At 43.1% G+C, this 26,920-nt stretch overlaps 1 protein-coding gene across 6 annotated transcripts in view; it reads right to left on the bottom strand.

Moving 5' to 3' along the window:
• LOC118513209 (transmembrane protein fend-like) overlaps positions 1-26,920 on the bottom strand; it is a 253,414-nt gene that overhangs the window by 96,126 nt on the left and 130,368 nt on the right. The window contains exons 1-2 of one of the 6 annotated variants that reach the window (XM_036058758.1): positions 18,858-20,010; positions 17,405-17,844 (exon numbers count right to left, since the gene is read on the bottom strand). The exons of 1 other annotated variant lie outside the window; for it this stretch is intronic. In XM_036058758.1, the coding sequence (XP_035914651.1) occupies positions 17,405-17,635 (231 nt within the window). In that variant the 5' untranslated portion in view covers positions 17,636-17,844; positions 18,858-20,010. Of the gene's footprint in view, positions 1-17,404; positions 17,845-18,857; positions 20,011-26,920 lie in introns of those variants that run through there. 4 more of the 6 variants (XM_036058725.1, XM_036058731.1, XM_036058740.1 and 1 more) reach the window with 4 other exon arrangements.

Below are 26,920 nucleotides of genomic sequence, written 5' to 3'. Positions count from 1 at the left end.
ACAGCTGCTTCATCTCTTCTTCCCAAATTGAGGCAACCACCATCGCTTGACCAGTGATTAGGTGCTGCTGATGTGGATTATTCAATAGAAAACTTTTTTTTTAAATATTTGATAAAGACAAAAAGGCTTCATATATTGAACACACGTGCATACACTGGTGCATAATCATGAGTTATTCTACGAACTCATTGTTATCATACCGTCTGGTAAAGCATATTAAGTTCTTCTGTCTGAGAGTCCCGACCTGCCCGTAGCTAATTCTTGGTATCAGGAAAATAACGATCCTCAGAAAGCCACTTAAACAACAGGAACTTAGTATCTGATTGATTTTAATAAATTGCTCCTTGAGTTCATACTATTGAGTTCAAGATACTTGACATTTTTTGCTAACATTTACTTTTTTCTACCTAGACTTTATATCCTTGAGAGAAATCAATATCCGACCTTACCTTGTGAAGACCAACGCCGTTATTATTTCGACGACTGGACCATCCCTGGAAGCTTTCTTTCAGCATTACGCGTACCGGGGCTGGTACGCGTACCGGGGCTGGTACGCGTACCGGGGCTTACGTATAGATATAGCCTAGAAGTTCCTATGATGTTCAAGTTCTTCGACAGTAATTCTAAGCTCTAGGGGGTCTGGTAGCCGAGGCAACAACGGCACCGGTCTTCGCAAGGTAAGACCGGGGTTCTGAAGCGCTTCTCAGTAAGCAAAGGCCGACTAGCTTGCTAAGAGTTTAAGTTTAATTAAGTCACAGAAAGCAAGAAATGACACACCGAAATCTCTTGAGTTTGTAGGAAAGGAAGAAAGAAAGGAATTCTAAGCTTTTACGTTCGAAACAAGAGCAATTTTTGACACTCTATAACCATCATCAAATTGTTATGGTGTAGTATAAACTACATTTATAAATTACCAAAATTATCGTCTTTGAATGAACAGCTGTCTCTGCCTGTCATATGGCATTCTATGGTTTCATTTTAAGATTGCATTTGAACTTGATTATTTCCAAAATAAGAATTCCTACAGCTGAGGTAACGACCAACAACCAGGCAAATATTCTAGGCAAACACGACAGTCCACCAAAATATGTCACCATCAATTAAATATGAATTTCAAACCTACACACCACCGATTGCGTTGGACTCAACAGAGGGCCAATCGTCGCAAGTACACATGTTATTTTAAGCACACGCGTCGCTTTCTATTGTTACACACACTCGTGTAAATGTTTCGTGAAGGCTTTGACTCATGCGCATACCGTTTAACTGGCAAGTAAATGCCATGGGACCGAGTGAGTGTCGACTGTTCAACCGGTCAAAGAATTTGCGTCAAAAATGTGTACACCCACTTGGGACGCACTAAAAAGGTACAACCACGCCCTCTAGGAGTAGCATAAAAAAGAAGAAGTACGAACAATAAAAACTAACGCCATACCAAGCGGACAAACCAATAGCCGAACAAGAGTGTGCGAAACACTTTAGAAGGGGGGGTAAAAATGCTAATTACCCAGTGAGTGAGGGAGGTGATCAACAGATTCCGTTTGCTTTATTTGATATTAGCTATTGAACCATTGTCTTTTGCTAACGCTTCATCAAAAGGTTTGCATCGTTTTTGTAGCCCTTTTATCGCCCTTTCAGCTATCCTAAGGGTTACTCGCGTAATTCATTCTGGAATACTAATTACGTTCTCCTAAAGTCCTATAGTCTTAATCTTGTTTAAGTATAGTTTTTGGATTCTAAGACTTTGTTTCTCGTATTCCAAATCGTACGAGTAAGATTGTCTCTCTCATCAAGAAATGCATATCCTGAACCAAAAAAAAAACTAAATTAAGATCTTAGAAGACCACCACCATCGCTAGATCAGTGATGCGTCCAGTCAAAAGTGTGTTATAATGCTCAATATTCCTCTAATTAGCATCGAACGAACCTCATCATAGTCTCTCGTGTCCGACGTGTTAAAGTCCCGACTGATCACCTACCGACACAGATTATGCTTGCATTTGTTTCCAACAACCTGCTTTATTGACTCTTCGTTCCTCGCCACTGGATCCGATGTCTTTTCTCGCTCTCTCTCTCACTCTTTCTCTTTAAATTCTAGCGTATCATCCAACACCAGCTGCAAAAAACGACCCGGAATTGCGTAGGCATCACCTCTACGCTCATCCAATTCGGACCAATTCGTTCAACAAGCGTTAGTGAAACTGTTTTCTAATTTTGCTGTCATCGATCTTCTGATCACCAGCCGAAAACGCTGCTCAGAGCCCATTTGTTGGGTGGGCTGCAATTGAGATTTCGTACTCTGGAAAATGTTAATTGGAGAAAAGCCGGCCCACTCGTACGGGGTGGTTCGTTGTGCTGTACATGGTGGTATGTGGTGGATGTGGTTTGGACCCAAAAGAAGAGCGAGTGAAGATGTCAGCCAGCTATTTAGTGTGCTTCCGTTTAGAACGCTAACCATACTGGACAGTTCGGAAGATGATTGCGGTCTGGTTTGAACGATGAACGCCTTCTTCTACACATTCTGGGCTTGGATATATCTCCCGCTACCCAAGAACACTGCCAACCGCATCCAGTAAGATTCACAATGTGTCGTTGACGATGATGACTTTCACTTGGGTGCCATAAATTTTTATTTCTGCTAGCAATCAAGCCAAAATGCAAGATCTATCCCTGTAATCGTACATCGTTGTACGCACATTCGGGACCGGGGACTAATTGCCGGATCAGAGATTTTAAGCTTAGCCCCGGAGAAGACTTATTTGACAGTTGACTATCGTGCCGAGCGACCTAATGCATGTGATCGTTCCGACATATGGTGGATCTGTGGAGATATTTTTGGTGGGGTGTTGATATGTCCCCGATTCGAGGGACAAAATTCTGTGAGCTTGGAATGGAATTTTCCTCACTTTGGTGATGTGCATTCTATGGCACGGCGCAACAGCAGTTAGTGTTACAGCAAATTGTTCACCTTCACTGTCGGGAATCTATGAGACCCGCCCATGAAACGCAAACCTCATCAGTCAGGTATGAATGAGAATTTGACAGCCAAAAACTGTGATCGTTTGGTTTCATATGATCCTCGTATCCCATTCCGCGCTCTTCCCAGATTGCACAATTTTGTAACAATAAATGTTTCTGAATATGTTTATGGATTGATTTAATGACATCTTTCACGGCTGATGGTTTCTTCCGCTTTAAAAAGGGAGCTATAAAGCTGTCGAGGGAATTGTTGCCGATCATGTTCACTGTAGTGATGAAGCATTAAACGCATCAAATGAAGAAACAATACCGTTTGCACATCAGCTACACGAATGGATAAGAATTTTTTTTTAACAATTTCACAATTTCACAGTTGGTATAAATTTGACCACTTTTACTTATTTTGTTTCAGCAATACGGCCAAGCCGTTCTTTATGAATAAAAAAAACACTTTTACTTATTTTGTTTCATTATCTTTCTAACTTTCCCTCTTTTTCACTGCTCCGCTCACTTTTGCTCTTATTTCCTCTCCTTTCTGGTTTGTTCTCTTTTATTTTATTCTTCAAAATTACTTTTCCGCTTACTGATTGTCCGATTGCTCAGGCATGACGCGGACGGATTTTGGCTAGAAATAGTAGCAGAATTTATTACCTATTCAATTACGCTAATGGGAAGCGATATCTTCATTATAGAAATGAGCGTAATAATTTAGCGTCTTAACTGCCGCCCAAAGCAAGCGTCCAAAACGAAGCCCGAAACATATATACACACAAATACAAAAACGCACAAAAGAAAAAAAGCAGCCATTACGATATCTACACCAGAGCACGATGATCATTGGGTCACATGGTGAAGGCGTAAAATTGTTCAATCGCCAAGATGCCAGCGCAACGAACTCAATGGAGGAATCAGAACAGCAAGGAATGGAAAGCAGGAAACAAACTCTGAAAATACAACCTCGTCACAAATGAGAAACGTCTCATGATAAAGGAAGACCAGATGGTCGGAATAGGCGCTTCGATTTGGTTTGTTTCGTTTAGTCTAGGCTTAGAGGGAGCTGCCCCAGTTGGCGAAGTAACTGTGTGTGTGTGTGTGTGTGTGTGTGTGCGCGGGCGCGCGTTTGTGTGTGTGTGTGTGTGTGTGAGCGCGCGCGAGTGTGTTTTTGTGTGTGTGTGTGTGTGTGTGTGTGTGTGTGTGTGTGTGTGTGTGTGTGTGTGTGTGTGTGTGTGTGTGTGTGTGTGTGTGTGTGTGTGTGTATATATATATATATATATATATATATATATATATATATATATATATATATATATATATATATATATATATATATATATATATATATATATATATATATGTGTGTGTGTGTGTGTGTGTGTGTGTGTTTTTTAAGTGAATCTATCTATCTATCTAGTTGTCGCGAATTCTTCAAGAAGTATCGTTTCTTGCTCAAGCCTGATGCCGAAGGACGATCGTTTGGTCGTGAGTATGCTTTCACACTCAATCGAGAACATGTAAAATAAACAAACAGAAAAGGGCCAAATCCCCCCACCGGTATGTAAGCGTCCGTTCGATGCCCTTTAACAATAGGTATGTACCCTAGTCACTCGGGTGGTACAATCGGAAGAAATACACCGGCGTAGAAGCAGGCCCAAGGTGAAGTGCGATAAAGGAACGGAGGGGAAGTAGTGGACGGAGCGGCAAGCTTAACAACTTCACGCTGTTTGAGTAATGAAGAAGTCGACTAGCCGGTAGCCAGATTATCGTGCGCCGAGGAGAAAGCGCAACGAGTCTTAGCCGCCGTTGCCGCGATAGCGTAACAAATTCGACGTCCCATTTTCATCGTCATCGTTCAGTTTTGAGTCGGATTGTGCCAGAAGTGTGTCAGGGGATGGCAGATTTGTTCTAGCGCGTGATAAAGATGTTTGATTTTTACTGAAGTTTGGGAAGATAAATGAAACAATATCAGCATTTAGCGTAAATGCGGCAGATAATAAGACAATAAAAGGTCCAATTTTCCACACAAGGTGGATGATCTGTGTGGCTCATATTACATCACAAGCCTGTAATATCAGAACTGATATAGCTGCGAGGGTATATGTTTGGAATATTTTATGAGATATTATCAAAGAAAACATATCATAAGTTCATTTGACTTATGACCCTAGGCCTTATCTTCTAGCCTCCACATTGGCCGTTTTATCATTTGTGTCTTTTACTTCAAATATTTAATTCCCTGATACCTTTTAACAGCAAAACTGGGATGGAAATCTCCCTTAAATCTCATCGCACAAGAGAGCAGTGTAGAATCCAGGTCGATTTGTTATAAGCTTTGTGCAGTAATAACAAACCTATCTTTTGCTTACAACTCTAGAACATGACAACAATTACATCTAATCTTTAAATTATATCTATACCAATAATTGATGTTAACATTGGATATCAGCTTCGCTTACAAGTTTACATGAAGATATAACACATTTAAATAAGCTGCATAAGGTCCTCATAGGCGTCAAGATAGTTTTTTTTGCGTCGACGACACTTTTTGCTAAACAATTTCTTCCACATTGTGCAGGTCGTAGTTACTGTGCATCAGATTGCCTACCCCTGGTTTTTGGTCGAGCAATCGTTTCCGACTCCCGCGGAGCACGAAGCCACGTAGATCACGCCTCGGTTAGTAGGCTTAATCAGATAATTATAATTGATCATAAAACTCGCCTTGTGTGCGCGTTTCTTCAACGGCGGAACCGATTGGGCAACAGGGCACCGGTGTTCCCCCTGTTGTTCGGGCTCTACGAAAGAAGCTTTCTGGAGCATCTGGAAATGCTAAACGTGCTTGCGACCCTTTGCTCCCGTTTGTTTTTTTTTTCTTTTGCTTCCTAAACCCTTCATTTCTTCATGTGACATGTTCGTTGGTCATATTTTTCGCGCTTTCTTTTCATTTCGTCGTCAATTCAAAATGCTCCAATTATGTCCGGCCGTAGTATGAGTTGCTGGTTCACTTTCTGTGCGCAGTATTATATATTATTGTTTGTGTTTTTGTCGTCTAACAGAAATCAACCATATTATAAAAATACTGCAACAGCGAAGACAAACACGTTTGAAGTACCACGCTTCAGTCATTGGTTTTTGGATGCGCAGAGTGTTAATGAATGTATCGTGCTCGGATAATTGCGTGAGAAATTGACGTCCGCAGGGAACGGAGAGCCCAAGTGCCTAAGCTCAGGTTGAGATTTTAATCCAGGTCTTTTGTTGTGGTTCTGACTAAAGCTTCAGGTTAGTTATTCAGTGTCATTCTCCTAACGTCCTTACAGCGTGATTTCTTCCAATATGGTCGGGTAGGTTTAGAGAAGCTTTGCTTTAACATTAAATATTTTTGTGTATTACACTAAACATCAAGAAGCAATCAGCTCTTTTAATATCGTTAATTCAGCTAAAGGGTGTTTGTAATCGTATTTTAAAAGCTTTTAATGATACGCAGCTTTTTAATGATGTTCATGTTTCATGAAACGAAATGTAGCGCGCTTTCAATGCACTGTTTTAAATAATCCGTCTTCCTCAAAAACGAAATGGAAAAATAAAAAAGCAAGTACAATATAAGCTTCACACATAAATAACGACGATTGAATTTCACAAGAATTCCCATCGATTATCGAAGTGACAATATTCCATCACAGAATTTCATTTGATACTGTGTGTCGCAGAGAATCACATTGGAAAATTGATAAAATAAAAAACTCCAGTTCCTAATTGTTTGATATCAAAGTATTAATAACCTGAATGCTAGAATGAAAGAAGTAATGAAATGCTAGAATCAGTTTACTACATTTATTTTTTTTCCAGTTACATCCGCTTAAAATGTGTGTATTTGTGTGTGTTTTTATCGGTCACATATATGCTATTTTAATATCTTTAGTTTGTAACAAGTACGATTACCGTATCAATTGGTTCAATAATTTTGAAACAAGTTTGAAAAGTGTTTAAATTGCATCTACACATTGCTTATTTGAAGTGGGACTACATTTCCAGGAATAAAGTAGATCGTTGATATGTACATTTTTTCCTGTTTATATTTTAGCAATTTGACAAGCTTTCTGTAAAGAACAAGAAAATATATAACAACCAATACATAAGGCAGAACGATTTAATATACCACCACCATCGCTTTCGAATCGTATACCGACATATTCCAAGGCCATCTCAATTTAGGCTTACGACCAGTTTATGGGCTGGGTGTCATTTTCTTTTTTTTTATTCATGAAGAACGGCCTGGAAATTACAAAAAATATTACAAATCACGATGGTTTGGATACATTTTCTTCTCTAAACCGTGAAAGGGCACCTTATAGGTGCCATTCTTATAACATGATAAACCCACCGGACCCTGGCTAGTCATGATTCGCTGCACGGTAGTGAGATCATCGTACAGTTCGTAGCGCTCCTTAAATATCCTTTCATATAGATGGAGCAATTTCAGTCACCTTTAAATGGTGATTTTTTCAGATGTATGTATTGTTTTGTTTTCCATAGCTAAGCGGTAATTGCACCGGAAATTTACATCCGATGATCTAATAAATCATCCGGGAGGCGGTCCGGTGGCCGAGGCGACTACCTTGCTATGGGTAAAATCAAGTCACAGAAAGCCAGAAATGACAGGCCGAAACCTTTCGGGGTTGTAGTGCCACCAAAAAAAAAAAAAGAAAGATCTGAGTTTTCTTCTTGGTTTGTTAACTTTCTTTAGATTTTTTCATGCATCCTGAGGCCCTAAAACAATGCCTAAGTCTCCACTAAATGTTATACGTATCGAAATTCCTGATGCTCAGTGGTAAAAGTTTCAATATTTTCCACGCGAATCCGCTTTTCCATGCGTACTACTCTTATTATTGTTTTTTTTTTTTGGTCTGTCCGTTCAGAACCGGGAAGCAGCAAGGGATTATTGGACGGTGAACGCACAGTCTAAAACGACCAAATTCCATTCACCAATTTTGGCGATAAAGATTCGCGGCGTCTGTTGATGTTTGCTGTCTTGGTAAACGGTTTTTTCTACCTGCATCTGTGTTGGTTGTGGGATCTGCCTTCGGAAGAATATCGAAAAGTAAATCGAAGTAGAAGAGAAAGCGAGATAGATCGAGAAAGAATGTGCTAAACCGAGCAAGTGAGACAGAAAAAACCCTAACCAAACAAACCACCCATCCCTTCTTTTTGACGTACACTTTTCATGGAAAATGAAGCCGTACAATCGCAGTTCTTTCATGGTTTTTGGATTGCAGCCAGAGGATATTTTTTTTTTCGTTTATTTATAGAGGCTTTGGGTCTTTGAGACTTCATTCGCCTCTAGTCAGCCATAGGATAGATCTTTCACACGTGTATTGGAATTTTCTCGTATTTTCCCTGATGGAATGCTTGGCCGTTGGTACACAGGTTAAAGTAAAAAAAGAAAAAGGAACACAGAGGCAAAACCGGAAGCGGAACGAGTTCAAAATTAATTTTATTTGAAATAATAATTTTATTGCTTTACCCCTTGCTCTTCTTCTGCTACTTCTTTATGAATCCACTTCAACCACACCATCACCTCCACCAACTCCGCACGCCCTCCCATACCAAACCAATTTCAATCGCCTCTTCCGGAAGGCTTTGTCTTCGATTTCGTTGCTTTTCTTAGATTTTCCCTCACTCCATTCTGCACAGTGCCAACCGCGTACCAACCGCGTGGTGGGTGGGTGGCTTGGTGGTCTTAACGTTCTTTGACTTAAGCCGCACCATTGAACCGTACCGAGGCATGAAATTGTGTGCACGGTACAGAGAGATGTGTGTGTATATGCCTGAACGCGAGAACGAGGGCGAAAACCGAGAGGAGTTCCAACCATCCGAATGACTTCTGCCTAGCACCCCCACCCTCTTCCAACCTCCCTCTCACCCTTCTCGCACTCCGGGATGACTGTTTCTTCGGGCTTTCATGTACAAAATATCTGAAGCGGTTTTTGCGAGGCATGATGCGGATCGTTCTGTAATATTTTCTCGCATAATCTAATCAGTGTTATCGCGCCCCCGCACCATAGGAGTTTCTTACGTACTCAACATCTTTTCCTGATATTCCACGCCGGCGGGATAAATCGAGTGCACAATCGGGAGTGAAGCGTTCGAGGGACAGCAAGTGCTGTGAAGATGAAACTCCATCAGCACCCTCGTCAAAAGGGTCATCGTAATCTGGGCAAAAAATTGTAGCAATAACATTTTGTCTTTGTCTCGTGACTTTCTTTTTTATTTCATTTTATTACTGGTTTTTAGATCACCCTCAGCAAAGACTATCTTTGTGTATGGGGATAAGGGTCTAAAGGTGGGACCGAACCTACCCGTTTGGAACGACTCCAGCCTGGTAAATACTGGTGCCAATACGCTTCGGGTTACACTGGGCAAGCAACTTAATCGCTTCGGGTGCGTGTGGTTTGCACGTGGACGCGTCAAAATGCATCTCGAATGCACTCGGATTTGCAGGTTAGAGGATGGGCAATTGAGTTGAGGCGGTCCGGTGGCCGAGGCGATAACGGCGCCGAACTTCACACGGCAGGACCGGGGTTCAATTCCCATCCAGACCGCCTCCCCGTACGCAGGGCTGACTACTTTGCTATGGGTGAAAACCAGGTCGCAGAAAGCCAGAAATGGCAGGCCGAGACCTCTCTTGGTTGTAGTGCCAAGCAAGAAGAAGAAGGATGGGCAAACGATGGACCTTAGTGACGGACGCACGTGTGGCACGCGTGGCAGCCATTAAATCGTTGCAAAATGCTTAAATATAGCATTGATTAATTGATTAAAGAAAATTTAAGCCAACAGTAAAAATACAGTGTTTTGGTTAGAATATCCTTCAATAATAGGTAAGAGGGGTCCTCCAATTGCAAGGTTTTTTTTCAACTTATGTGAATAGTCAATCCTGCGTACGGACTTAAAGAGTCTAGATTTTGCAGTGAAGAGCATTAAAACTATTGCTGTACCTGTGATATGTTAGGCTTCACACGGTAGGATCGGGGTTTGAATCTAATCCAGACTATCACTCCATACGCAGGGCTGTATTTCCAGCTACGGGTAATACCTTTCGAGGTTTTAGTGCCAAATAAAAATAAGAAGTTATGTGTAGATAATATTTGTGATGTTCTCCTTGAAAACTACAGTTTTAAGTACGGCCAATACATGAAAATATAAATGGCAGCGAAGACAATCGACGACTGCAGAAGGTTAGGCCGTGTATGTTATGCTTAAAAAAATGGTGCATAATGAACTTTACTAGGTTATGAGTGCGTTCTTGATATCGAAGAATTGTTAGACTTTAAACATACTTTAAATTCCCACGTTGAAGAAATCAGTAGACACAGACATTTAGAATGTGCATGAAAGCTCTATTCTGCAGTCTAATTGCATGAATGCATGAAAGTCCTAGAGATACTTATTGTAGAGTATTATTTGTTCGTTAGCCCTCTTGTCGAGACATGTACCATGAAAAGATTTTCATCTTTTCAAACATCAGGAGGTCAAACATGCCATTTATTGGATTACTAGATTTAATGATACCATACCAAGTAGTTGGATAGTCCTTATTTCGTTAAGGGACGGTCTGGATGAGATTTGAACCTTTGTCCTGTCCTGTGAAGATTTGAAGGCTCAGTTGAAGGTTACTAGCCCGCCTCAACTACTTGTTCACATAAGACTAGATTACAGCCATTATTACACAAATTTGACCAAATATATCAGAAACAGGCTTTAGACGATGAAAGTGAAAACTAAAAACAATAACTAAAAAAATGTCAGTTTTATTTTAAGGAATAATCGTGCTATCATTCTACTTGACAAGTACACTTTTTGAGTCGCTTGTCATAAATCTTGGAACCATAAAATACTCCGTCGTATGAATAGAGCTACTGTTAACAAATTCTTCCAATTCTTCAGATGTTACTTCGTACTCTTCGTTGAACCTCAATTTTCTTCGCAATTTCTGACCGTTTGCATCGCAAAGTTTGCCTAATGGGCCAAGGCGTGTCTGTCTGGATTATTACCGTTTGGCGCAAGTGCACGAGATGCGCTGTACGAGATGCGCTGTCGCCGGACAGATGCAGACCGAACCCGTACCCGTAACGTAGTGATTTATGAGCTAGCTTTGAAGAACATTATTAATATACAGCGGATTTGTGTTTGTTTCTGTTCCTTTGCCTAACGTCGCCGTTTGTCCAATTCTTAAGTTAGTAATTTTAAAGTTTATCTACAGACAGCAACTGTTTAAACAAAAAAATATATTAAAGAAAAAGACTTGAGATATTTTCTGGTGCCAGCCAAACCCAACGTTAACGACTCGTTTCTGGAAGATGTCAAGTTACTAGTAAGCGGCAAACTTGAAGAGCGAAACGTGAACCTTAAGCTGAACGTATACCACTTGCTAAGGGTTGCTGGCGAAGAGGGAAAGAGAGAAGGAGAGAGCGAGGTAGAAATATATACTATGGTGGACGGCGATGGATTGTCCAGACCACATTCCGAGGCAAACATTAGTGCGGCATCCATCCATCCATCCGTGCGTCCATCCATCAGACGAAGGTAACATAAATCCAGCCAGTCGACTGGCCAGTCGACGTACAGCTAGTGCACCCGATCTAAAGTCAAGGATGCGCATCGCAGTGTCGACTGTCATTAGGCTCAAAAGGGTAACGCTTTTGAGCAGCTACCGGACGGTAACATCGAACAATGCAACAAAACATTGATTAGTTTTGGACATTAACAATTAACAAATATTGAAACACAAGAAATGGCAAAATGCTGTATTTGTAAAGTTATAAAAGTAATGGAAAACAAGTTTTTTACTTAATAAAAATCTTAAAACTAAAACAAAACCTCGAATGTTGGGAAGCAAGATTTAATAACATCGAAAACCTCTTTAAAATAAAAGTATACATAAAAATAACACTTAAAATCTAATACACGCCAGAAGACACTTTATTACGATTCGGAGAAAAAATGTCTTATAACTTAAGTGACAGAAGAATTATTTGTTGAATAGGCTTGATAAAAATGGCTATGTTTCTTTCTCTTGGCTTAACGACCACGTAGATCATGTCTTCCATTTCTGGCTTACTAGACTTATAGATACCATGAAGTTGGACTGTAAGTCCTCAGTACGGGGGAACGGTCCCGATGAGATTGGAGCTCCGGTCGTACTGTGTGAACCGCCACCGCTGTTGCCTCTACCATATAAATATCTTTTATAAATAAATGCTACATAAATACGAGGCCAAATTGTTCTACAAAAAAAGAAAAACTTAATATGAAGCTCATTTTACTCATCCAATTGTATTTCAAAAATAGTCTATTTATATAGCCATGACCGATTGAGATGAGAGTCTACTGTACGAAAACGATGCGCAGTGCATCCACCGAAGTTTACCACAAGTGCTCCAATTTCTCAATCCGTGACGTCATTTGAATGTTTGTCCACCGATCCGACCACATTCCGCCACGTCCCCCAGCTAATCATTGTAATTACTGCAACAATATCTAATTCGCACCTTGCGCCGCGTGTCGATGTGCGATGATCAGCCTGAACATGTTCGGACGCCACTACCCTCAGGTCTGTAATTACCACCTTTCCCACTCTCCACACCATTCGGAGAGATCTTTCTCGTGTGTTCTGGATACGGTGGTTGATAACCTTTTTTCAAAACTCGCCAATAAAAACCAAACCTGATCCATCCAGTCGAGGATCGGTTTGCCATTCTGCATCAAAACTCTTATCCGCTGGTACTTCCATTGCTGATGATATTCTCGATCAGACTCGAAGGCCCATTTCAGAGCACAGTTCATCGAGGCCGTCGAACTTGCAGACGGTGTGATGTTAGAGGCGACAATTTATGTGCGTACATTTGCAACACAACGCACTGCCAATAACGTACCACTGCCCTGAACGATTAACGTGTACAGTCGACGGCGTTGTTTTGGGACGGCTGTGCAAAGAAACGGTCGGTTTAACGAGCAGTCCAAACGTGCGAGACAAACATAAAAATCGCATAATGAGTCTGCAGTCTGGGTGAAAGATTGAGTCATTACGGAAACAGTTTAGATAGCTTAAAGTTAGGTCAACTGCAGCGCGATGAAATATGGGTGTTTCGTTGGCTGACAAGGCAGAAGATTGCGTTCCAAACAGTCCAGAAGTCCTACTGTGAAGCAATAAAGCAAATAGCGTTTGAATAAGTCTTTGAGATATTATTAGACAGTGCCTAAGGCAACACACAATTGGGACATGTTGCAACAAGAAGAAGAGATGACTGTAAGCATTGAAAACAGCTGTAGGCAATCATATTACATCACTATTACTTCTTGAAGAAAATGTTGAAATGCAAAAGTATTTCCAGCTGTAATTTGTTGGTATTGTTAAATTAATTACAAATAATAGTATTGAAAACAACACATTTTTTATTCTTTTCGAACAATTGTTTAACAAAAAGTTCGCATTTCACTTTGGTTAGGAGACATTTCCTCTTCGGAACCGTTAATGGGAACCTTATCCTGATTTTGATCAGTTGATTGTAGATAACAAATTGGTCTTCAAAAATGCCGGTCTAAACCAACAAAAAAGAATGAAGATACTTTAAAGACATTTAAGTTGCAAAATAAAGTATGTTACACAAATATACAGAGGCTTATTTTGGGCTTCAAATATTTAAACTGCAATGTTTTTTTTCACTTTACTGCCTTATATATTGGACAGTGAGTAATCTGTACTGAAATAGGTAACTTCAAGAAGTTTATTGAAACAGTTTTTAAGAGTACACATTAATGGAAATTACAGGGATCACATAACGTAAATGCACTTCTAATTATGATAAATCATGACCAAATAAATGTTTACGTCAATACAAATCTATTTTATGTTCAAAAAATAGTATGTGAAAGCTTTATAATGACTTCAGCGATGAAAACATGCCTTATTTGTTCACGAGTTCCTGTTCATTTGCCAAACATCATGGTTTGGCACTGTAAATTGATATCATTGTTTGCATATCTACTTGTTTGCATACAACACTGTTTATCCTATACTTCATTTACATCCGAAGGAAAAAACAGAAAACGAATGAGATGTTTTTGAATTGGGCCTTTTGTAATGGAAAGCACTAACACTCATGCGTGTTGTGGAATTTGGGTCTGTTATTCTTTACTACTCTAGTTTCACGCGTTTGCCTAAGTATACGAGATGGTACTAGTTTTTGCTTTTTATGCTAATTGATGTGTGGTTTTCTCCCATCTGGACCACCTCCCCGTATGTAGGGGTGACTACTTTACTAGGGGTAAAATTAAGTCACAGAAAGCCAGAAACGGCAGGCTGAGACCTTTCGAGGATGTAGTGCCAAGAGAAAAGAAGATGTATGTTTTTTCATTAAATTAGTTTTTTTTATTCATAAAGATCGGCCTGGACGTATTGCATTATTTTTTTTAAATTGTGAAATGAAATGAGCCTTCATGATTTTATTTATAAAACGAAACATGTGATTTATAATCACTATAGGATCAGGTAAATAACTTAATATTAGACTAACAATTAACAAGTGTTAGCAACCTGTTATATTGATATCGTGGTACATTTTTTTAATTTCATTTATTTATAAAGGCTTTGAGTCTTTGAGACCTCATTCTCCTCTTCCATATATTGATAGAGATACTAGTTGCCGATACAGCCGGCTTCTGTAAGCTGTATTTAACATCTAGCATTGGTTGAATAAAAAGTCGAGGTCCAGGGAAAGGTCATTCTTTATAATTAATTAAAAAATAATTCAACGTTAAGCCAAACACAATGACACCAAAGTAGAAATGAGCACGACTGATCAACACTTTTAATAATTTTTATTAGAATGTTCCCTCCAAATGCAAAATTAACTTAACAACCATTGATGATTTTTGTTAGAGAATAAGTTAGTTAATACAACCGTAAACACCTGGTGTAAATACTTGTTAATAGTATAGTTTTTTTTAAGTCAAACGATTGCATCAATTAGAAAATCGTCTCAAATTCATATTTTGGACTGGGTGCACGATCAAATTAGATCATTTATCAAATTTAAATTTCAGTCGAACTATTTAAGATTTTTATTTCATTTAATATCACGTATCGCAAATAATTATAAAGATTCAAAAATGACAAAATGCTAAATAACATATTGCTGATACCTTTCCCATGGTTATACCATAAAAGAAGTTGATATGAAAATTGTTTTATTCTATTGTCCGTTACTGTACGTGCATCATCAAACAGGTTCTTTCAAAATAAGTTCAATCCAACAACTCTCTTAAACAAGGTATACAATGATCACACAAATGAGCGCTGGTCATTTCATGAGAGGGATGAAACCCTAGCTAGCTCACATCGTAAACGTGGAACGGTAAAACTATCATTTTGAGGTTAAAACACCAAAACCGAAGTTTCCATTGTGCAACGGCTTTTATTCTTAAGCGTTCGAATGAGTCATCTCTTGATGAAACTCGACAAAAAGTGCGTTAGTACCAATAGCGGAAGGCGCTGCTCCAGCTAAATGGAACACCTTCACAGATCTTGGATTGATTTTTTCCCCATCGAATTGAGACGTGCGACACCCATAATTGCTCCCTCATTCTCACTAAATCTCCCTTTCCCTTTCATACCCCAATCCCCTATCTCATCACCACCCTATCATTCTTGGAAAGCACTATTCCTATGCATTGGACTCGAATTCCCAAAAGCAACCGCTCACTGTTCAGGTGGAGGCTGCACAATACCACAAACAACAGTAAAAATAAAAAAACGAAACGAAACGTCTCTTATTCTCGGGCCGATGGAAACGATCAAAACGGAAGTAAAACCATTTCCCCCGAGTGCGATGGCAGCGTCATCATCGTCTTTTCCCGTCGGAATGGCTGCCACAACAAAGAAGCCACCGAAAGGAATGAGAACACTGGAAAAGGGATAGAAAGAGCGAGAGAGAGATTGAGAGAGAAAAGGAGAGAGAAGAAAACGCGGCGACAACGGTCGCTTTGTCAATCTACATCGCGTTCTTAATTGCTTCTAGTGTCGCGATTTAATTGATTATCTGATCGTAATGATGTACCGGTTGAAATGAAGAATTTAATAATGGGATCAAGAGGGATGCCTTTTTTGTTTGTTTTGCGCCCCGTCTGCGTTGGGGTTTCGGCCTTCTTGTTCCTCTTTGTTCGGTTTCGTCTTCTTCCGCCGGACCGGTAGCTGGTAGGTTCTTACTTTCCCGGTTTGCCAGAGGTTTTTGTTTGCCTACCTAGGCATCCGTCGTTTACTCGCCCCAAGAACGACGGCAGAAGGTTGCACCCCGGTTAGGTTGTGGTTGAGGGTTTTCGGTTTCGTTTCGAAGTATGGCGAAGTGGGCAGTTGCTTGTTTGGATGTTCGGTCTGCTCGATGAAGGAGGTTGTGATTGTTTTTTTTTTGTCAGTCCGCGCTTCTTCTTACCCATTCTCAACTGCTCAACAAAACGGAGAAAACTCATCAAAACAATGCTTGAGGCGTACCGCTGTGAGTCGTTCGGTTGAGAGCCCTCCTCTGAGCGCGCGCGGTACAAGACCGGTCGAAGAGCGCAATACGACAGCATCGTCCAGTGTTTGGTTAAAGGGACATAGGGAAAAACAACACACATATACACACACAACAGCAACAACAACAACCACAAGGAGCGGGACCAAGAGGGCCAAGATAAGACAACAATCGAAATGATAGACAGCATCTTGATTGAATCAGAAAAATAGTTAATCACGGCCACTCAAAAACCGTTGCCTCCCAGTTGGCAACGCTAGAAACCGAGCGATGAGTAGAAAGGGAAAAAACGGGTGAAGAAACACAGGCCGATCGAAAAGATCCTTAAACAGTATCTCGCTTTCAATCGATTGCGGTTTTTGCTTTTCCCTTTTATTTTTCCTGCACTGTTTCCTATGTGCTCCTTGCCGTGTGGTACAGGCAACGCAATCGCGGCCGGCGGCGAGGACAGGAAATTTGGGGGCTACGTAGTACTAGTGGTGGTGGTGGTAGCTCGACCAATCATGCTGGACCGTGCTGGCGGGATCTTCGGACATCAATTCACGACGTCGTAAACGGGCAGGGTTTGATGGATGCCTTCTGCTTCTAATGATAGCTACCGAGAACTTTCAGGTCCCACGGGAGACAGGTACAGATCATGATGATCTGCTGCGCCGTGGTAGACAGCGCAAAAGAGCAAAACTTACATCCTCGTTCCAGGGCCGCTTGCATACCAGAAGCAAAACGTTCAAACTGATCGTACCCCCTGTTTCCCCCTTTATTTCCACTCCCAGCTTCTCCGTGCTCCACAGTTTCCACCGTATAACCTCCAAACGGTGCAGGGTGTGTGGCCTAATTCGTCTATAGTTTAATGAGATTATAATTACCTTTGTCAGGCAGACTTCGCGACAGCGGTTGATAGTGGTGTTGGTTGAGGTTGATGAAGTTGAAGTTGACACCGTCTCCTTTGCGGACACTGTCGATGCGCCGATGCTGCTACTCCCCGTCAATTGGTAGCTGTCAGTTGGTACCGTCGCTTCCACGACCCACCCCACCAGTGTCACTGTGAGCAACGACAGGCCCAATCTGAGCCACCGTGTGTCGCCTACTGGCACCATTTTCTTTCTCTTGTCGGCGGGACACTACCACCCGAAACAATTCCAAGTGTTTCCTCTCTATTCTCGCCCTACTACCAAAAATCGTTTTCACGCGTCGATCTGTTGCACCGTGTAAAATGTGTCCGAGTATGTTACGTTCTTCGATCCTCCCGGAACATTTCCCTGTCGAAATGTTCTAGATGACCTTCGCGCGTTTGTCCACAAAAAACCTGAGGGTCAATGGGAGAAAACAAGAAAAACAACAAAAAATAAATTGCTTTTCTCGAAGTTTCGTCCTTCATTCAGATTTGTTATCATGTGTCGAAAAACAAAAGCAAATATCATTCGCAAAAGTCCAGCTGAAAGCATGATGATGATGGGTGAAACGTGTAAGGATTTCTTCTAGCTCGGTATGCCTGGTAATGTGACAAAAAGCAACCACAACACTCGCAAATGGGAACAACACTCGCACACACACACACCAACATTGAGACGAATAGAGGGACCAAAACAGCAGAAGAAGAAGGAACAGGCATATTTTGAAAGGCTGCTTAATTATTTAATTGCATCATTTTTCATCGGACTCGTCCGGAGGACTGCATTGGTATGGAATAGAGGAGTGGGGGGGGGGGGGGGTGGTTAGAACCAAGCACGGTGAGCGAGACTGTACAGATTCAGTTCTTCCCTTTCCTTTGGCAACAACAACAACAACAAAATGTGGCTGTTTGCGACAACGGCGATAAAACTGGAATAACCAACCATTGACGAGGTGAATAATTTTTTTTACTCTTGTTATACACTTTTTTTACTTTGTTTTGTACAGAAATAAAAACTTGTTTTTGTACATCATTTGGGTAAACATTTGTTTTAGTTTGCCTCTGTTTTTACACATTATTTATTTTTATCTTGACTTTCTTTTATTTTGAGTTTCGTGCGTGAGTTTTTCACTGAAGGCGAAGGCCACAGCGAACGAGAACGGGAAATTCCGGAAAAGCGGATGGGAGCATGCTGGCGGACTGTCGAGGAAATAGTAAATATATGCTCCTTTTCTTGCGGACGTGTTGCATAGCGTCTTTGCTCTCTGGAGTTCTGATGCTATCTCTCATTCGCTGGCTCTCGCGCTCCCTGTGGTCTGTTAAATCTCGTCGCTTGAAGACGTCGGTGAGAAGATGGTTGAGCCAAAACAAAACGCGATTCACCCCAAAAAAACCTCCAAAATAAGCCAAACAAAACGCAAACTCACCTACACACACTGAGTCAAAACCTTTGTCGATTCCTCCTTGCGAAGGTTGTGAGCGTGTGTTTGTGTGCGAGTGTGATGGAAGAAAGGATACATCGCTAGTTGTTGTTGATGTTGTTGAAAATGTTTGGGAAGTTTGCAAGGAATGGAAGCTGATTTACTAGTCACAATTACAATTCACAGCAACTCTTTTCAGACACACATACACACAAATGCTGCATGAAACACTCCTACACTACAGGAGAAATCTACACCGTGACACAAAAGCCACAAACACGCGCAGACACGCCTGTACTCAAACACACACCCTTAACGATCGGACGGGAAAACAATTCGTCCGGAACGCGGTTGATACGAGTTTCATGAAAACGCGTCCGGAGCAACAAACCTTTCGGTTGGAACTGAGCGCACCTTCCGGCGTTCGATGTGTGTGCGAGTGATTTTGCTCCCGACTTTTTCGGCCACCCACCGTTGCCTCCCTGTTTCCCTCGTGCGAAACGAGCCAATCCTCCGGCCTTGCCTTACCCCTCCTTTCCCCGTACAGCCATTGCTATGTGGAGCATGTTTCAGTATGTTAGAAAGAATGATGCTAAAGCACAAAAAACACACACACACACACAGAACCAGCGAAAGAAGGTGGTCAAAATCGGCAACTCAGGGCACACTCATCTATAGTCTGGATCCCGACAACCGAGATGCTCCTCGGGTCAGAGGACGTGCTCTCCCACACAGGCATGCAAATGTTGGCTGGCTCGGTTGGGAGAACGTAGAGTGTTGGAATGACCAGTGATGCTGCAGGGATGCTATTATGATGCTCTCGTGCTCAGGAGTTTTGCTCGTGCTTGTGGCTGGTCTTACGGCGACAACGGATGCAGAGAGCGAGTGATCGCAGCATAAAACCAGCTGCTCGCACGTGTTCGGAGCTCACGCTCCTGTGGTCACTCACTCTCGCACTCTCTCTGGTTTTGTTATTTCTCTTTGTTAATTCTTCCACCTGGTTCTTCAGGAGAGGAGGTTCTGCAATCGAAACATTGGTAACTCATTCGAGCAGTTGCAACTCGAATAGCTGAACGGCTTTTAGAGAATTATGGCAGAACGATGATTTTTTTCAGCCTCACAATCTTGCCCATTATAGGGAATTTCAAAAAGTGTTAACATATTCGACGCTAGTAGTAATTACAGATGAGACGATTATGCCCTTCACTAGATCATGCCTTATTAATAGAAACCGAGCATTTAAAGAATTTATATATTAAAAATTCTTAATCGGTAATACTTTTATTTTTCATTGCTTTAATACAAGTTCGTTCTGCATCGGATGATGATAATGGACCACCTTTTAACGTATAACAGGATTGATAGTGGCTATCAATAACAATGCCCATATAATACGGGAAAACCAGACAAAACTTTTATACAGTTAGACCCTTGACTTGGATTCACGTCTAAGTGAGTCCTATCAATCCAACAAGCCCAACCTCAATAACTCTAGAAAAGAACATTTTTAGCTAGAAGTCGATTCGGTGCAATGATTTAGGGCTTGAATAAGAAGAAATATAAGGATTATAGCAAGCGTCTTTCCCTTTATTTTTATCCCGGATACCCACAGTTCTATCCGATTTGCATAAGGTTCAGCTTCAATTGCTTCTAACCAAGAGTTTCCTCAAGTGTGGTGCAATATTCCTGATTGGGTCAAACTTATATTTTATGTTATTTCAAAGCATCTCAATGTGATAAATATACTGTTACGGATGCAGGAACAATAGTTTGGGAGTGGGTGGCCCGTTGGTAAATGCGACAACAGCGCTGGTCTTCACACGACCGGGATTCAAATCCCATTTGGGGCGTTCCCCCATTGTGAGGACTGACTTTCCAACAATGTGGTATCAATAAGTAAAGTAGTCAGAAATGGCAGGGATAATAAGAGGTCGAAAGGCAATGAAAGAATAAGAAGTGTTTAGAAGGGGCGGTCTGGTGACCGAGGCGACAGCGGCGCCGGTCTTCACACGACAGGGGTTCAAATCCTATCCAGACCGCCTTCCCGTACGTAAGGCTGACTACTTTACTACGGGTAAAATTAAGTCACAGAAAGCCAGAAATGGCAGGCCGAGACCTATCGAGGTTGTAGTGCCAAAGAAGAAGAAGAGAAGAAGTCACCTGAGAAGCATGATTTTTTTTAAATTAATTAATTTTTTTCCTGAATTACAAAAGTCCACAGTTTAAATGTCATTTTTAGGACTGCTGGTAGATGATAGAAGAATACGAGAGAAGTCGGTAAAACTTCGCATGAATTTTGTAAGATCTTCAAATTTGGTTCTGAACAGTACGGCAAAGTGTTTGGCAGAACATCTCCAAGAGTCATCTGAAATTTGCGGTTTAAGCAAAACTTGAAGCGAACCTGGCTACGAGCCGAATCTTGAAGATGACCTCTTGCAATCCTAGTACTGTCATTCGTTTGTCGCCTTCTGAGCTTGGTGTGGTCGTTCTTCAAGATACCTTGCTTGTTCTGTAGCAATTTTGTGTTTACTGTTATAAGGCAGTTGTTCATGCTATGGTTTCAGAAAATCTGAGTTTTCCGTTAAAATTATTTAGATTTAAAGCAAAAATTGAGTCAATTCCACAACAAGTTTGTTCAAATTGTAAAAAGTATAAGGAAAAATTTACCAGCTGAAAGAATTTTGTCCGAATTTAAATTGTGAAAGGATATTTTAATAAAAAAAAACATTATATATTGTTTTCTTTATGAAGGAAGGAAACATTATATATAATAAGAAATTGGTTCAAATAAATTTAACTTTTGTAGTACTCCTTGCATTTTGGTTTTCTCAGTTGAAACTTTCCTCAACAGACATTCCGTTGCATGGAGGAAACTGCTGAACAGAAGAAATTAATTAACAATAAGTAGCTTTCATTGTTTTAATTCGCGCTTAGCTCCGTATCCATGCCCATTTCTTTCCCCTAAGCCGCTCCAACATCATGCGCCCAACCGAAGGTGAAAACCCCGACTGCAGAATCATCATAGCCGCAGAGCTTTGCATTAGCAAGATTTTATTCTAAAATTTCTCATTTGCTCCGAGTGCTCAGCATTTCGATGGATTGCGTTCCACGCTTTCGTGCACCTTCGCGTTCCGGTAAAAGAATTGAGATGGCGATGGAAATCATGTTTTCTGTCGCCGTGCCGTTACAGTCGAAACCGACCAACCATGCGGCTCCGAGTACCTTCTTCGGAAACTGTCGTTTTACCTGGTTTTCTGTATCATACACTATAAGCGGGTTTGTTCGTGGACCTCCGCGGCTCACCTGCGTGACGCGAGATGAGATGAAGGAGGGTCGATTAATTTGTCGCTTCCTTCTGGCCATTAATGGGGAAAGTTCATCGCGTACAAGTTCTGGGGAAAGAATGTGCGCTTGTTGCATAACAGACGATCGATGATAGGAACCCAGTTTAAGGCCATCCGTACCGTCCCGGTTGGGGTTGCTTTGTTGGGATGAAGTGAAGATAAACAAACGATATCGGAACGATTTTGGTGTTGCAATCAAAATTCGAGAACCATTGGGCTCGATATGCACGGTGACTAGGTGGGTAAGCTTGGACGATGCAACCATTAATACACCACCAACAGTCTTGTGAGTAAATTTTGACCATTCACCGATAGATTTCACCATTAAAATATTCTGCCAGCCTTCTGAAAGGATGCTACATTTTGTGTACAGGATGTGTGTGTGTGTGTGTTTTTTTTTGACAAGGAGTTTAAAATCTTCTTAGACACCCTGCGGGCGACATGGGAGTTTTACCCATGTAAAAAAATCTCCTGGGATCCACAAGGACAGAGGAGGCGTGGTAGGCCCAAATTGAGATGGAGTGATGGCGTTGATGCGTCCGCCAGAACGGCCGGGATAACGGATTGGCAGACGACGGCGCTGAACCGTGAGCGGTATCGAGGATTGTTGCAGCAGGCCAAGACCGCAAAGCGGTTGTAGCGCCTGATAAGTAAGTAAGTAAAAAAATCTCCTTGGCCACGCAGTGTCACTGCCACCACTCACGGAATCACCTCGCGGTATTACTTCATGAGTGGGGCTCTGCAATGGACTTAGTCAATACACACACGGAAAAACTACACATTACAAAGTTGGTAACAATACATTACACGAACACAACACTATTCACGGAGCACAGATACACTTATGAGGGACCAACACGTTGGTCTTCCTTCCACCGTCGTTGGAGACTCGTCCCGATTTGCCGCATCATGGTTGCCACAGCTTCCCACAGGTCAGTGCTTTGCAGCATCGACTCCACCAGATTTGCACTGAAAACTTCTCTGCCACACTTGCTGCTTAGCTGCTGGCGCTCTTCCGTAAACCTCGGACACTCAAACAGCACATGCCCTGCTGTCTCATCTTCGTCAACGCACGTAGGGCAACGAGGCGATGAAGCGAGCCGAAACCGGTGAAGATAGGCTCGGAAGCAGCCGTGGCCGGAGAGAAACTGCGTAACATAGAAGTCGACCTCTCCGTGCTTCCTCCCAACCCAGTCTGCCACGCTAGAGATCAAGCGATGCGTCCACCGTCCCTTCTCGGAACTGTCCCACTCAGCTTGCCACTTCCTCGTCGAGTTCCTTTTCGCGGTGTTCCTTGCGTTACCGGCGTTAGGTTCCCCCGTACGTGCATTCCAGAAGCTCTCCAGATCTTCTGCCAATGTGATGCAGATAGGCACCATGCCGGCAATAACACACGCTGCTTCATAGGAGATCGTCCTATAAGCGCTGGTGACGCGCTTAGCCAACATCCTATGCACTGTGTGGACAGCAGCTTGGTGCTGTTTCTGCACCAGGATGTGTGCCCACGCTGGCGCTCCGTATCTCAGCACAGAGGTAGCTACGCAGGCGTGTAGTCGTTTGGCACTACTGCTAGGTCCACCGATGTTGGGCATAAATGAAGCGAGTGTGTTTGCCGTCCTTGATGCCTTTACGCAGACCTGCTTCAGGTGCTCGTCGAACTTCAAGCGATCGTCAATGGTGACCCCTAAGTACTTGAAGTGTCTGACTGACTCAATGTACTCTGTTCCAACCATGATCGATGCCTTCTGGATCCGTTTATGACTGCTAATGACGATAAACTCAGTCTTCGCATGTGCTATCTGCAGTTTCACTGTCCTCATCCAAGAGTCGATACGTCCCACGGCGTCGGTCGCTAACATCTCGATCTCCGCGACGGATTCGCCGGTAATGGTGAGGGTGATGTCATCCGCGAAACCGATTACTTCCGCTCCTGGAGGTAACGCGAGGGTCAAGACATCGTCATACATTGTGTTCCACAAGGTGGGCCTAAGTACTGATCCCTGCGGTACGCCAGCCGTGATGCTAGCGGTCTTGATTCCCTCCGCTGTGTCGTACTGCAGCATGCGTCCATCGAGATAGCTCCTCAGCAGCCTGCACAGGTACGGGGGAACCTTCATTCGCTCCATTGCTGCCGCAATTGCCTCCCAGCTGGCACTGTTGAAGGCATTTTTCACGTCTATCGTGATGATTGCGCAAAAGCGTGCTCCACTCCTTTTCCGCTGGAACGCGGCATTGCCCTTTTCAAGCACTGCCAGCATCAAGGCGACTGTTGATCGCTTCCTCCGAAACCCGAACTGTCGTTCTGAGAGGCCGTATTGCCCTTCGGCATGGGCAGTCAGGCGGTCCAAGATTGGTATTTCCTGAACTTTGGCCAGGCCGTCTATGAGACCCAAGGGTCTTAGGGCCGACGGATCACCCGGAGGTTTACCTGGTTTGGGTATCAGTACCAACTTCTGTATCTTCCATATCGACGGGAACTGACTAGAAGCTAGAGTGCTCTGCAGTATGGCCTGGAACACTTGTGGGTATGCCTTCATTGCTGTCTTGACTGCCTCGTTGGGGATCCCATCTGGTCCGGGGGCTTTCCCCGGTTTGAGGCGCTCGGCTATTTTCAGGACCTCGTCTATGGTTAAAGGTTCTGGTATGGGACTCAGGGGTATTGAAGGCAAAGTTCAGCTGCGAGGGTCCGTGTTCAGGGAATAATTGCGCGATGATTCCCTTCAGTTTCTCGGGGCATCTCTCAACGGGCGCCTTGCGAGTTTTGGTTTTTCGCATCACCGTCTTGTATGCGAATCCTCAGGGCTTCCGAGCGATTTCAGCACAAAGCTCGAGGAAGCATCGTCTTTTGTTGGCCTTAATTTCCCTCTTCAAATCCGACCTTGTCGTGACGTAGGTTGCCTTCAGTTGTTCTCTGTTCGCCAAGCACCTGTTCCGCTGTAGTCGCCTCCGAGCTGACATGCACTCGGTCCGGAGCCTCGCAATAGCAGCGGTCCACCAGTATACCTGTGGGCGCGTGTTTTTGGGAGACTTCCTTCTTAGCATCGTAGCGTCGCATGCTTTGGAGAGTGCATCTCTCAATTCTAACGCACTCGCAACGTTCTGGAACCCACCAGTGCGTAGCACGCTTAAGAATATCTCCTCGTTATAGCATTGTGTTCTCCAGCCGCAAACTGATGCCCGAGGTGTCTGCAGTGGAGTGTGATCTCTGCCGATGGTGTACCGAAGCATGCGGTGGTCGCTGAAGGTATACGCCTCGCTCACTCGCCAATTCAGGTGTCGTGACAGCACTGGGCTGCAAAACGTGATGTCAATGACAGAAGTTCTGTCATTTCTGCTGAACGTGGGAGTGTTACCAACGTTGCCCAGCACCACATTGAGTTGGGAGAGGCTCTCGAGTACCGCTTCCCCTCTGCTGTTGGTACTCCGACTACCCCACTCAACCGCCCAAGCGTTGAAGTCCCCGGCAACGACGACTGGGTTACACCCTACAAGAGCATCAACGAGGTTATCCAACATTGTGTTAAATCTCTCCAGTTCCCAGCTGGGTGGTGCGTAACAGCTGCTGAAATAGACCCCGTTCACAATGGCGATGGTGAAACCCTCCGAGTCGTGCGAGACTACTTTCTGTATGGGGAATCTTCCCACCGCCCAGATAGCAGCCAGGCCTGTCCAGTCTGTTACACAGCAGCTGTTGTCTCTCGGGGTACGATACGGCTCGGAGATTAACGCGACGTCGCCCTGTTCTTCCGCTATCGCCTGCCAGAGTAGGTCCTGCGCTGACTCACAATGGTTTATGTTGGCCTGCACTATCTCCATGATTGCGCTTTTGTCACCGCCGGGCAAATGGGACCACTGATTTGGTGTGCATTTACGCTAGGGGCACAAAGTACACACTTCGAAGCGTTGTGGCAGCTGCGCGCCTGGTGGCCTTTCTCTCCACAACGGAGACAGAGATCGGTTCGATCAGGTCCCTTAAATCGCGGAAGATGTGGTCTGTTGCCCAACAGCGGAATCATCTCCTGTTAAGCGATAAGATCCGTACCGGGCAGCTGGACCAGTCTACCTTCACCGTACCAGCACGTACCACCTTCGCTGCTAAATCCCCAGGCATCTTTATATATGCCGTCTGCGTACCGTTGTATGACGGTCTTGGAGCTTCGCCTCCAAGAGGGTGTTTCCACAATCGAATTGCTGCCTGAAGGCCGACACCACCTGTTCGGCCTTGGTCTCCAGGTCAACATCGCGGCACTCTGCCGTTTCCGACCGGTTCAACACCCTCACTTGTCTGGTTGTGCCAACTGACTCCTCTATGAGGTTCTGAAAATCGGAAGCCTTCACTCCATCCTTTAGCTCGCAGATCAGATCGTCGAGCCGAGTGCGACGGATTCTTGCCACCTTCTCTCCAAAAGCCTTGAGCTTCGGGTTTTGTTTCATTTTTCGCAGCGTCTCCTCTTTTTCTTTAGACGAAACGATGATGGCTTCAGGCAACTCCCGTTTCGTGGGTGGTTTGGGCTTGTCCTGTTTTTCCTGTTTTTGGCGCTCAACAGTTTCATTTCCCGTTTTTTGGGGTCGTTTCGGGCTCGTCTGTCTCTTTCTGTTTGCCACAATTCTCCACTCTCCCTGTAGTGGTGTGTGTGTGTATGTATGTGTGTACTCCCCCGGCACTTTCCCTACAGCACATATCCGGGGGCGTTTTCTAGGAATTCCGTTTCTGATCAAATATTC

This window comes from Anopheles stephensi, chromosome X, assembly GCF_013141755.1.
Source record: "Anopheles stephensi strain Indian chromosome X, UCI_ANSTEP_V1.0, whole genome shotgun sequence".
Classification (NCBI taxonomy): Eukaryota; Metazoa; Arthropoda; class Insecta; order Diptera; family Culicidae; genus Anopheles; species Anopheles stephensi.
This window is presented reverse-complemented; position numbering and strand designations above follow the sequence as displayed.